Genomic DNA, 14,099 nt, shown 5'->3' on the forward strand with positions numbered 1-14,099 from the left:
GAGAGGAATACGGCAATGAGAAAGCAGTGAGAAGGAGCCAGTGTTTATCAGCTATTACAAATAAATTCTGAAACTAAATCAATTTCAGGAACCAGAGCACAGCTATTCACATATCAAAAATGAAAGCTACATAAGATCAGTCCTGGAATAACTCCAGCCTACACTTGTGAGAACTGGTAGTCCGGGACTCTCAGGATGCTTTTTGCCTCTGCAAAATGAAACACTATGCTGTTCGAGCCAGCGGATCAAAATCATGAGAGCCATGACACAACTATCATACAGGTGGGCCGGAATCTCTCCGTGTACACCCGCGGAAATGACGAGGAGTGTGACCTCCTTACTCGTTTGCTAACTGCAGTAAGACAACCAAATTCCTCCCCCAAGATTCAACCTCCATTATTGACAGAAAAAAATTAAGATCGAAGAAGAGGTAAGTAGCCTTGATCCCTGTCCACTGAATGAGGGATAAAGATACAACTTTTTTTAAAATGTGGAACAATCTATAATGTAAATCCCCTGACTAGTCTCAGAAAGATACTCATCTGTGGGAAATATTTCAGGACTGGATCAGCCTGGAAGCAGGCAGTGGACACAAAGACCTGTACAGAGATGTTCCGTGCTTAATTATTTATTACAGATATTTGTTTCCAGCTCACTGGAAACAATCTGCGTATTTTAATAAGCAGAACATGGTGCTAATATTCTGGAGTATATAATGAGCTCTTTGTCAGACAGTTTTATAACAGTATGTAGCCATAAAAAAAATGATACTTACTTTGCTATGACAGTACCATTTAAGCTCCTAGAATTCAAAGAACAATATAATGGTGTCTGCAAAGTAACTTCAAATTTGGGCAATACTGGAAAAGAGAAGCAAGGGTAAATATGTTAAAGAATCTATTTTACTATTATTTTTAGCTTAACAAAATGAAGACTAAATTATTCTAAAGAAGTCAACAATTGGTATTATTTGAACTTAGAGTCCTTAGAATCAAAAGACACATAAACACACAGATGAAAAGCACTTCATTTCACCCAAAATGAGAAACCCTTACGAGGCTGATGACTAGACAGTGACAGTGGGAACCAGTTGCTATGGACACTTGTGTCAGTGGAAGCTTCTCATCGGTAGAAGCTGTACTGTATCCAGAACCCTGAGCTAAGGCATCTGAATGGCGGGAGGCCAGGCATCACCCATTAGTGCTTCCTTATTGCTTGTTAAAATACTTCCACATCATGTGGTAAATAGTTGCTTCTAGAGCAGCCCTTTCCCTAGAGCCATTCTCCAGTGTGGTTACTAAAAGCACATCCTAGGGCCCCAAGACTCTCCTTCTGCATGGTACCATGTATGCAGTCATACAGAATCCTTATTCCTTCAGATAATCCAAGGTGAATCTGGTGACAGTCAAATGTAATGGGTTGCTATGAAGAGAAAGTTGTGTAGTAGGATTTCTAAGTTAATCACTAAGCTACGGCTACAAAGTAATGATGCTTTTCTTGTGTGACTGATTCCTGAAGGCAATCCCAAAGTTAAAAAGCCCTACTTTGGTCCGCTTTATATAATTAAGACGTGAAATATTTTACGAATATGAACACTATTGGATATAAAGCATACCAACAGAGTAAAAATAATTTGCATCCTTCCAGTCTATTGAAATTTTTTTCTCAAACTTCACTAGCTAAAGATATAGATCAGTGTCAATACAAAGCATCTCGCCATTCAATCAACACAAGACAAGTTAAGAAGGCCAATGGGTCAACAATATAGATCAGACCTCTGGCTCCAAACCAGGCCAAAGGCCCTCAGTATGTCAGGATAGTCCTGGACAAATCTAGGACTGGAGGCCCACATGACGCACTCAGAGGTGGAATTTCCCTAGAACAAAGATTTCAAATGGCCCCTCCTCAAACATCACAGGCAGGCAATCAATTCCCCACCTCCACCATATCCAATTCAACAACATATAACCACCCAGCACCACCTCTATGAAATGAAAATAGCCTATAAAAACCTTGGCCACCTCTGATTTCCTCTAGATCAGGGCTGTCCAAAAGAAATAAAATGTGAGCCACATGTGTAATTTTAAATTTCTAGCAGCCACACTTAAAAAGTAAAAAGAAGCATGTGAAATTAATTTTTATAATATTTTATTTGATGCCATATACCTAAAATATTATCATTTCAACATGTAATCAATACAAAGAATTACTCCTAATGAGCTATTTTTCTTTCTTTCTCTCTTTTTTACCAAGTTTTCAAAATCTGATCGTTCATCCACTTAGAGCACATCTCCACTTGGACTATCCACACGTTAGGTAAGTGACCCCCAATTTGAACAACATGGTTCCAGATCAGGGGTCCGTAAGTGATAACCAGCATGAGCTAAGAATAGTTTTTACATTATTAATTCGTTGGGGGAAAAAAAATCAAAAGAAGACTATTTTATGACATGTGAATAGGAAACTTTCATTTCCATGTCTATAAATAAAATTTCGCTGGATCACAGCCACATTCACTTACATATTGTCGATGGCTGCTTCCTGCTACAGTACCAAAGTTGAGTAGTTATGACAGAGACATATGGCCCACAGAGCCTATATTACTATCTGGCCCTCTCTAGGAAAAAAATTTTGCTGATCCCTGTTCTAGTGGATCATGAGACTTAGAAGTGACAGTGCTCTATGAGATATGTGGACCCTGAGCCACAAAGGTGTAAACAAACTACTTTCCAGAACTTCTATTGCCTGAATGAGACACAGTGTCAAAAAGTGACACAAATCATGGGGCGCCTGGGTGGCACAGCGGTTAAGCGTCTGCCTTCGGCTCAGGGCGTGATCCCGGCGTTGTGGGATCGAGCCCCACATCAGGCTCCTCCGCTATGAGCCTGCTTCTTCCTCTCCCACTCCCCCTGCTTGTGTTCCCTCTCTCGCTGGCTGTCTCTATTTCTGTCAAATAAATAAATAAAATCTTTAAAAAAAAAAAAAAAAAAAAAAGTGACACAAATCAAATAAAAAGCTCATGTGTAACCTCAAAACAGCCATCCAAATTATAACTAAAGGTCAGGTCCTACACTAACAGATGAGATCCTATTCTTATCTTTCCTTCCTCTCCATCCACCAACAAAATAGGCAGGCCATGCTGTTTTTATCAATGCATGTCCAGCTGTTATATAAATGTGACACCTGCAGGAAAAGGATTTGCCCAAGTTAAAGAGACTGTCTTCACCAAAGCTGACCAAATGAAAAATATGGGAAATAACTGTTACGTAAAAAGAAATTACAAAAATTGAAATATGTTAAGATCACAACAAAGTAGAAAAACAAAAAAAATATGCATAAGAGAGACCACATACTGGGACTCCTGGTGATCTGTTTCCTATATTTTTCTTTACAATCACCTTTTATATCTTTTACAAAGGAAAAAATATGTTTAGGTAGAACTGTAAGAAACACCAGGAATGTACCTTCACTAGCATTTTAACTTTAAATAACGTATCTCTTGGAAATTTCTCTTATCTCTGTGGAAAGTAACAAAAATTTTTTTTCTTTCAAGGGGCGCCTGGGTGGCACAGCGGTTAAGCGTCTGCCTTCAGCTCAGGGCGTGATCCTGGCGTTACGGGATCGAGCCCCACATCAGGCTCCTCCGCTGGGAGCCTGCTTCTTCCTCTCCCACTCCCCCTGCTTGTGTTCCCTCTCTCGCTGGCTGTCTCTATCTCTGTCAAATAAATAAATAAAATCTTTAAAAAAAAAATTTTTTTTTTTCTTTCAAAATAAACTGAAGAACTCTTACCATATTCTGAAACCTGAAATGATTGATAGTACGTCTGGTCCTATTGGGAGGAAGGAAAAAAAAGACAAGAAAACATATGAGTTATTTAGTTACTTTGCTTGCTTACTTACCTAAAAAGATTTAGGAAATTATTTTTAATTGCATTTATAATGATTTAATGAGCAAAACAGTTCATTCTAACTTGTGGAAGTTTATTTTTAGTCATCTGTGACATGAAGCCTATGAGATTTCATGAGTTTTTCTTGTTAATTCACTAACATAAAAAGGTGACCTGTCTCCATGTTTCACTGCAGGTCATGTGAACAAACTGCTTAATTTGACTTCCATCATTTGTGAAATGAAAACTAGATTAAATTAGTTTAGAAATTTATGAAGCAAGAATAACATGTGTCAAACCATAACTTCAAATTTGTTTTGAATCTCACTCTCAAAAAAACCAATGGAGAAAATAAAGTTACACATAATTCAAGTACTTAGACATAATCAAAAGTACAAAATCATCTTGGACCAACATTTTCTACCTTTCATTTTCTTGTGCAAACCTTGAAACAATACAATACATTCTACCCTATTTTAACAAACGTTATTTCCTTTTCCAAGATTAACATAAAAATATGTGGCCTATTATTATATCATTTTTTCTAATTCCCCATATTTCTGTCCCACCTAAATCCATAAGTAACATATTAAATAGAACTTCTTCGAAATCGCTAAGTAGCTCCACTAATAAAATTTGTATTCTACATCTGATTCCATATGTTTATCCACGCAAATACACAGATGCAGCTACAAAATATTAGGTTTTTAAAAAAATCATCCTTTCTTAATCTAAATCAACTGTACAAGTTATTTTTTAACCCTAAAAGAAGGATACAGTTCATTTCAAAGTGTAAGACAATTATGCCAACAAAATAATCGTCTAAAACTTGTCTTCGATGATGTCATTTAAAGTGGATCCCAAAGAAATTGTGTTGATCAAAGTCTTAAGAATCTATGCATCTGTGGCTTCTATCTTAAATTGTTTTCGTGTCCTATATAGGAATGTTACAAATTACACGTATTCGGTTCATTTATAAATTCTAATTTGTCATCCTCAAAAATCAAATCGAGAAGGTAATCTACCTGTGTTGCCTATTTTACTTATAAACATCAGAATTCTGGTCATTGAACTAGTTTTCGCTTTATTACTGAGGCCAGCACAGGTGAAGCTATAGAGTAAATAATTTCATGACAAAGATGATGTCTCCGTCAAGTTAAATTCATATTGCAAACACTCAGTGAGCACTACATGCAAAACACCATATAAGAATCTATAAAGATAAATTACAGTCTTCAGCAGAGGAGGGTCAATCCAGAGATGGAGACAGACATAGTAAAGACCAATAATGCATGACTGACAGCGTCCTGCAGTTTCATGCACTGTGCTTCGGCTCCTATTCTCCCCTAAGCTTGACCTACACATACTTCCATCTCTACTCATCTTCCAAGACTTAGCTCAAATATTACTGCTTCCCTGAATCCCCAATCTAAAAGCAATCTCGGCACTCTAAGCCTCCATGCTCTTTAGTTCTTCCTTCTGTCCCTTTTCACCTTGTAAAAAGTGTATCATAAATATTTAGGTATGTAGTTTATCTTGCTGCGAGTTCTTTGAGGGCCAAGCCCATGCTGGATCATTTTTTATCCCTCATAGTTTATCCCTTGAGGTGCCAACTTAAGAGTGTCTAATACCAAAAAAGTGCTCAATAAATACGTGCTAGATTAAGTAAATAGTAGTAGCTCTGAAAAACGTAGGAAATCAACTAATTTGTTTGGTCCTACTTTAAACAACAGCCTTGAAACCAAGTTTTAGGCAATTATTTGTTTAATACATAAGTAATTACATGAATTATATTTGAAATGAATTCTCCTTTCCTGCTTCCTATATTACTCATCCTCCCTGAAAACTCCTGGATTTTCCATCTGTCTACCATCTCCTTCTCCTTCCTTCAGTCTATAAACATTTTCAACTCTTCTGTTCTCTTGGTACTCCCATGTATCTTTCTGACCCCTTCCTTGTTTCCTTAGTGGTCTTCTCTTTCTGCTCCTGAAATGTTGGCCCTACCCACCCTGAGCCTGATGCTCTTCCCATTCTTCAGACCCCTTAAGTGATCTCATCAATTCGCATGGTTTTTAACTGCCATCTCTATACTAAAGACACCTAAATCTTTATCTTTGACCCGTACCTCAGCCCAGGGATTCAGATACAAGTCCACTTTCTGGACATCTCCACCCAAATGTCCTACAGAATGTCTTGGACTTCTTTAACAGGATTTGGCCTCCCCCAGGGACCTTTTCTTATTTGCCTTCCCCCCTATTGGGTTAGATACCATTCCCGCCCATAATAACTTGTATATAACTCAATTGTTTTACCTAACACAATATATTATAATTATCTGCTTTGTATCCATCTCCTGGAACAGACTATGAAATCATTGGGGGCCCAGCACCTAACTCAGCATGCCTTCGATGTTTGTTGAATGAATGTATGTATAAATAAATGAACAAATGGATTCTTGTCCCCAAGCTGGTTCTCACAGGGCTCCTCAGTTTAGCCTCAATTATCATATAGTATCTCCTGCCAGAAATTGAAATAACCTTCTCATGAGAAGAATCAGACAACCCTGAAGAGACACAGCCATTTGTCAAACAGCCCATAGAGTAACCTTAACTCTCTACCTTGTATTTGGAAGGAATATAAATGCCAAGGAGTAGAGGAAGCCAACTGCATGGAACACTAAAAAAAAAGCAGCAAAAAAGTGCTTCTTTTCACTGTCATTTTCAATTGTTTCAATAAATCACGAAATCATTTTGTAACTTTGTGCTGACAGGGTGCTTTGTCCTAGGTGAGGTTCTCCCAGGGTGTTTATAAGTGGTCAAATGCAAATCAAGAAATAAATTATTTTACTTTCCAAGGGGCTTGAAAAGCAGAAATTAGTTTTGTAATTTTCAACATATTATCCATTAGGCAATCAGGTCATACCAATTTTCACAATGAGTTCAGTAATTTTTATTAAATATTTTTTTAAAACATCTAATCAGGAATGATAGAAGATATTGAAATACTTGAAACTAACAATAATTCAGAGAATTAGTAGCAATTTATGTCATATATAACCATAAACTACTGATACTGAGTACTTTAATAAGTCTAGAACAGGTATTTGCAAAGTTTTTCTATAAAGGGCCAGACAGTAAATATTTTAGGCTTTGCAAGCCCCTAAGGTCCCTGTTGCAACTATTCAACTCTGCATTTTGACAACAAGTAAATGAGACTGAGTGTGTTCCAATAAAACTTTATTTACAAAAACAGATGTAGATGTTGGGCTGGATTTGGCCCTTTAGGCCATGGTTTGCTGTACCCTGATCTAAAAAATAAAATGTTTTCCAAATTGTTCTATGTTAACTTTAGCTGAACTAAATTGACTAACCTTAACTAAAACCACGGAGAAGAAAGAAAATGAAAAAGAAAAATATACAGCACTTTCATAGGAAGCACAATTTCATGTGCTAAAGAATTTTCCTTCAGTTCCACAGAAACAACCTGCGTCAAAGTGAGTTTTCATGTTTATTCTAGCTCATCAAATACTGTTTTTGCTCATTCACTCTGCCAACAACTGGAAAGGAAGGCTGACCTGAAAAAGTAAATACTTGAGAAGCATGTCTCCTAAGCCAACACCTTCCCAGGTGCAAGAATACATAACTCGTCAACATCTTCTGAGTTCTGCTTGTCCCAAGTGGTCACTCTTCCATGGGGAAAGCGCTCCCTTACAAAGCCTGCTCTTAGCACATACATTCCCTCTTCATTCGTATGCGATGGAAGCCTGTCTCTATTAGACTTTCTAAACAAATTCTAAAGCAGAAACAGAAAAGATGAACCAGGAGGTATTCAGTAATCTCTGTAATTTTTTCATTCCCCTTATCCCTAAATCAATAGTTCATTGTGACAGTGTATGTTACAAACACCGATCAAATGAAAGAGAAAAGAGAAAATACACTACCTTTACTAGTTTCTAAAAAATATGCTACAACTGGATGCAAATTAAAGACATGTGAATCTCTAAAAACATCTACTCCAGTTACAGAATTTCTCTTCCCTAACCACGAAGCCATCCAACTCTTGAGAGAATTTCTATTTTTAATAAACTTGAAGGAATATGGCAAACTACATGACCATTTAAAATATATATATTGTAAAACGCAGGTCAGCTTCTTTTAACTCTTGCTTCTGGAGTAAAAAGCAATGCCAGAAACAGAACTAAGGTGCTGGGTGGATTTTTGCTTGCACATTTATGTTCATTCATGATCATTTCAATTTCCCAAAAGTCTGCTTCAGCACTGATCGCCAGTGTCTGGATTTAATTTGTATTTAAAGATTAAGAAAGGCACTGAACTTTTTTAAATCCACATATAACAAATATGGAATTATTTCAGACTCAGTTTTGGCTCTGTCCCCCAAGACAAGAGATGCCAACTACATCCACATTACCAAGCCGGGTGTAAGTCTAGCACACAGGACTTACAAAGGAGGTTTCCAAAAACTAGTTTAGCAACTCTTAACCAAAGAGGTCAAGATGGAAATACACTAGAAAGGAATTTTAGGAGAAAGTTTCACACATCAGAGGCTGTAGGCAGGCACTTGACATGCCTGAACAATCTAAGAGCAAAATACTGGTATTGGCCAGCTGTGCAGACAACTAAGCTAAGACACAGTGCTGCACTGGGAGTGGTCTGTGACTACCCAGATGCAAGAAGCAAAGAAAGGATAAGCATTTTCCCTCAACTAAATATGCAAAAAAAAGAGAGAGAGAGCGAGCCAGCATGGGGCTGTCTTGTACCCTAATCAAAAACTTCTGGAGGGGAAGCTGGTGGTATACCATAGATGCCCAGGTGCTGAAGACAAAGGTAAGAGCTGCTCGAGGAGGAGACAGATTCAAAAGCCTCAAAGACACTAAATGGAAAGCCTCCCAGCAATGGTAGGGGTGCTCCAACGAACCCACAGAAGAGTTTTATGAAGGAAAGCTATTAGTTTTAAATGCCTGCCAAGCCCGGATGACAACAGTATTACATTGAACCGTATTTTTTTTTTCATTTTTTATTTAAATTCTAGTTAGTTAACATACAGTGTAATATTGGTCTCAGGAGTAGAATTTAGTGATTCATCACTTAGATACAACACCCAGTGCTCATCACAAGTGCCCTCTTTAATACCCATCACCATCTAGCCCATCCCCCCACCCACCTCTCTCCATCAACCCTCACTTTGTTCTCTATCATTAAGACTCTCCCATGGTTTGTTTCCCTTTCTCTTTCCCCCCCCCTTCCCATATGTTCATCTGTTTTGTTTCTTAAATTCAATTGGTATTTTTCTTTCTCTGACTTATCTCACTTAGCATAATACACCCTAGCTCCATCCACATCATCGCAAATTATAAGATTTCATTCTTTTTGATGGCTGAGTAATATATGTATATATACACACACATACATATATATGTATATAAATAATCACATCTGTATCTATCCATCAGTAGATGGACATTTGGGGCTTTTTCCATAGTTTGCCTATTGTCGATGGTGCTATAAAACATTGGGGTGCATATATCCTTTTGAATCTGTATTTTTGTACCTTTTGGGTAAACCCCTTGTAGTGCAACTGCTGGATCATAGGGCAGTTCTATTTTTAACTTTTTGAGGAACCTCCATATAGTTCTCCAGAGTGGCTGCACCAGTTTGCATTCCCACAGCAATGTAAGGAGGTTCCCCTTTATCCACACCCTCACCGACATCTGTTGTTTCCTATTTGTTAATTTTAGCCATTCTGACTGGTGTGAGGTGGTATCTTATCGTGGCTTTGATTTGCATTTCCCTGATGATGAGTGATGTTGAGCATCTTTTCCTGTGTCTGTTGGCCATCTGGATGTCTTTTTTGGAAAAATGTCTATTCGTGTCTTCTGCCCATTTCTTGACTGGATCATTTGGTTTTGGGGTGTTGAGTTTGAGAAGTTCTTTATAGATTTTGGATACTAACCCTTTATCAGATATGTCATTGCAAATACCTCCTCTCATTCTGCAGGCTGCCTTTTAATTTTGTTGACTGTTTCCTTCTCTATGAAGCTCTTTACCTTGGTGAAGTCCCAACAGTCCATTTTTGCTTTTGTTTCCTTTGCCTCCAGCGATGTGTCTAGTAAGAAGTTGCTCCAGCTGAGGTCAAAAAGGTTGCTGCCTGTGTTCTCCTCTAGGACTGTGATGGTTTCCTGTCTCACATTTAGGTCTTTCGTCCATTTTGAATTTATTTTTGTGTATGGTGTAAGAAAGTGGTCCAGTTTCATTCGTCAGCATGTAGCTGTCCAGTTTTCCCAACACAATTTGTTGAAGAGACTGTCCTTTTTCCACTGGATATTCTTTCCTGCTTTGTCTCAAAACAGTTGACCATATAGTGTGGGTCCATTTCAGGGTTTTCTATGCTGATCTATGTGTCTGTTTCTGTGCCAGCACCATACTGTTTTGATGACTACAGCTTTGTAATATAGTCCAGAATTATGATACCTCCAGCTTTGTTTTTCTTTTTCAGGATTGCTTTGGTTATTTGGGGTCTTTTGTGGTTCCATACATATTTTGGGATTGTTTGTTTCAGCTCTGTGAAAAATGCTTGTGGTATTTTGATAGGGATTGCATTAAATGTGTAGATTGCTTTGGGTAGTATAGACATTTTAACAATGTTTGTTCTTCCAATCTAAGAGCATGGAAAGTCTTTCCATGTCTTTGTGTCCTCTTGGATTTCTTTCAGAAGTGACATTAAACCATATTAAATTGCCATTTTTGTAGGACACATATTGGCAAATTGATATGACTTATCCTTATACATCAAGTAAGGATTTTTTTACCCCTTGCCTCTCTTCCTTCCACCCCATTCAATCCTGGAGTTGTCAAACACAGCTTACTGAGCCAGAGAGAGACAGCCAGACCAGAGAAGACCCAAGCTGAGAGAAGATAGCACTTGACTTTATTGGACTGGACATATTAGTTATTGAACATAGACTCTTCTTTGTGTGTAAATATAATAAAAATGACACAACCTTTATTACCAAAAAATAACCAGAAAAATGGTGGGATTTGCCCTACATTTCAACCAAGTAATAGGGAAGAAGCGGTCCCAAAGAACAGGCCTAAATGGCAAAAGAATAATGCTGTGGTTTTCTTATTGTACCTTTCAGTTATACATGCTCACCCTCACAGTCCCAAACTGGCCACCTGTTTATTTTAAGAAAGGCTGGGGAGCAGAGGGTATCGACAATTCTAACTCCTATTTTCCCACTAGAACCATAATGGGTAGATTTCTTGATTCTTCCACAAATGTCTACTTTTCCATAATACGAATGAAATCACATAGTATTTTTGCTGCTGTACCCACAACATACTATATTAATTCTCCCCTTAGAGAAACAAAAGTTTCAAATGAGCTGTCTATACTCTTATTGTCCCCGCCACCGGACTCTGTCTCCACCATGTCACTGGTGCTCAGTAAGTGGTGGCTGCTTGCCTCTGCTAACTGCCCATGGCCTCTCTCTCAGACCTGGTTCTCCTGGAGGCCTCTGCAGCACCTAACACTGAGGCCACCCTCTCTGAATCCCTTCTCTGCTCTGTGCCTACACTCTCTTAGTTCTCTCATTCCAAACCTGGCTGTTCGTTCTCTGTCGCTTTGGGTGGCTCCTCTGTTTAGCTGCTAAATGTACTGATTTCCCTCTGATCAGCCTGCCCATCTCTCTCCCCTAAACCAAGCTTCGGCCCCAACTTCCCTTGTCATGGGTGATACTTCCAGAGACCACACCTGAAATTCCAGAGTCACCTTGTCAAAAGGTAAGCTAAAACACATTAAAATTTTTAAAGGGTTTATGTGAACAAAAACCGATTGGCATTGGGCAGTCCTGAACTGCAAGGGGCCAGGCATGCTCTACCAACAGCAGCTCAGAAGAAACTTGTATAGAGAAAAGGCAGAAGCAAAGTAAGGAAATTATTGACTGACTTTAACTTCAATCCTAGTTGGCTGTTTGTGACTGGTTATCCCCAGCATTTTGATTTTGTAACCTTGAGGGATTTACAGACTTAGATTTTGGTTTGCTTAAGTAGTCTGCCATGGCAATAGAGCCACATCAGTCTAATGGCCTTCTTTAGTTAATTCAACACCCTTTACTCCTGTTTCTCCCTTTCACAATCACAATCCAATCAGTTCCTAAACCTAATGAATCTTCCTTTAAAGTGTCTCTTGAATTCACCCCTTCCTCTTTAGTTTGTGGGGCTCCTCTAAAGCAACCCTCTATTACCTTCAGACTAGACTATTATAACCTAACGCAGAAGGTAGGCTGTATTTGCGAAGCAATGATACTAACCTCTTGGCCATCTCCCTGACTTCGGTTCCTCTCCTTTTAATCACCCCACATGCTATGATCTTCTTAAAATACTATTGCAATGTCATACTACAAAAATCAACAAGACAACAAATATCGATTGGGGCGCCTGGGTGGCTCAGTTAGTAAGCGTCTGCCATCGGCTCAGGGCGTGATCCCGGCATTCTGGGATCGAGCCCCATGTCAGGCTCCTCTGCTGGAAGCCTGCTTCTTCCTCTCCCACTCCCCCTGCTTGTGTTCCCTCTCTCACTGGCTGTCTCTATGTCTGTCAAATAAATAAATAAAAATCTTTAAGAAAAAAAAAAAAAAGACAACAAATATCAATGACATATTTTTTTGTCCAGAGGTTTCTCGTAAGCGTGTCATCTGTCTACTGAATAATGTTTCAGTGTTTTACATTGAGCATGTATTACTTTTATAATCAGAGGAAAATAATAAAAGTTTAATATTTGTACCTTTTATAATGAGAGACTCATTAACATACAATTTTCGCTTTCTTTGTCCTCAGAAGTCTTACATGAAATTTATAACATTAACATTCAAAGTAAAATAAAGTTTTTAGAGTCCCCCACTGTCCACAAAATGAAATCTAAAACATGAGCCTGATATCAATATGTTCCACAGTTCGACCCACACACTCTTCCAACATTCTCTTTGACTATTACTCCCTGCAGGACCTCCACTCCAAGCAAGTGCCTGCTCCCAACTCTACCGCTATAACTAGCTCTAAGCCCCATTCCACCTCTACCCCCATGGTCCCCATTGAAGTCCTACAGTGCCCTCTACCTCTGTCTAGTTGAAGCATGGAATTCTAAGGGCACAAAGAGGCTTACAAGTCCTCCGCCCCAAGCCCCTTATTTTACAGCTAAGGAAACAGATCCAGAGCTGACACGACTTATCCACAGTCCCTCGACTACAGCATAAGGCCCCACATCATGTAACTCCCAGTCTAATGCTCTTTGCATTTATTACATGAAGCCTTCCCTGACTGTAAGCTCCTTGAAAGTAGGGTCTGTGTCTTAATCATCTTTAGATGTTTACTGACTGGTGTTTCTTCCTACCTAACATATAATAGGAAAGTTCCGTATTTTTAATTTTATTCAGATACCTACTAATTTTCCTATGCTTAACCCTAATACTTACAGAACAGTAATTGTGTAACAGCCCATTTTTTACCCTCTTTCATATTCACCATAAAATTAGCAAAGAACTTAAAAATTATCAAGAAATCACAATGAAAATATAAACCACAAAAGTGTCTGTGGATGTATATTGACCTGCTTGGAGAAATGATAGATGTGCAAAAGAACGGAAATGTTTGTTAACATTCACGTTGTCCTTGCCTTTCCTGTTTAGAGTCTAAACATCTGTGGTCACACTGCAGTTGCAACATATTTCTCTAGGGGTTTTCAACCCAGACATCAGGATCAGCTGTAGTAGATTCCATAAGCAGAGATGCCCAGTTCCAGAGCTACTGAATCAGAGTTAACAGAACTGCAGCCCACACAGAACACATGCATGCATCCACCCATCCTTCAGCAGAGAAGTACTGCACCTGAGTGCTCTTAGCATTGTGCTCAGAGACGGAGGTACACTTTCCCAGGATGGGGCTTTTAATCTGGTGGAAAGAAGATATTTATCAAATAATCACACATGTGAACAGATAATTATAGACAGACAAAGATAAAAGCTGTGAATTAGATTTATAGGGAATTATGAATTCTGAAGACAAGGGTGGAAAAGTAGTGAGTAGCAGGGCCTTGTGCAGGCCACAGTGAAACACATGAATTTTATTCTGAGGGCAATGGAAAGCCTGTGGGGAGTTCTAAGCTGAGGAATAACATGATCCAATTTAATGTTTAGAT

At 38.6% G+C, this 14,099-nt stretch overlaps 1 protein-coding gene across 4 annotated transcripts in view; it reads right to left on the reverse strand.

The window, feature by feature from the left end:
• CD109 (CD109 molecule) overlaps positions 1 to 14,099 on the reverse strand; it is a 153,812-nt gene that overhangs the window by 66,379 nt on the left and 73,334 nt on the right. For all 4 annotated transcript variants that reach the window (XM_087856949.1, XM_087856948.1, XM_087856947.1 and 1 more), the window contains 2 exons: positions 3,791 to 3,830; positions 776 to 860 (listed from right to left, as the gene is read on the reverse strand). In XM_087856949.1, coding sequence (XP_087713075.1) covers positions 776 to 860; positions 3,791 to 3,830 — 125 coding nt within the window. The remainder of the gene's footprint in view (positions 1 to 775; positions 861 to 3,790; positions 3,831 to 14,099) is intronic.

Source organism: Ursus americanus, chromosome 29 (genome assembly GCF_024610735.1).
Source record: "Ursus americanus isolate L20-20 chromosome 29, mUrsAme1.1.p, whole genome shotgun sequence".
NCBI lineage: Eukaryota > Metazoa > Chordata > Mammalia > Carnivora > Ursidae > Ursus > Ursus americanus.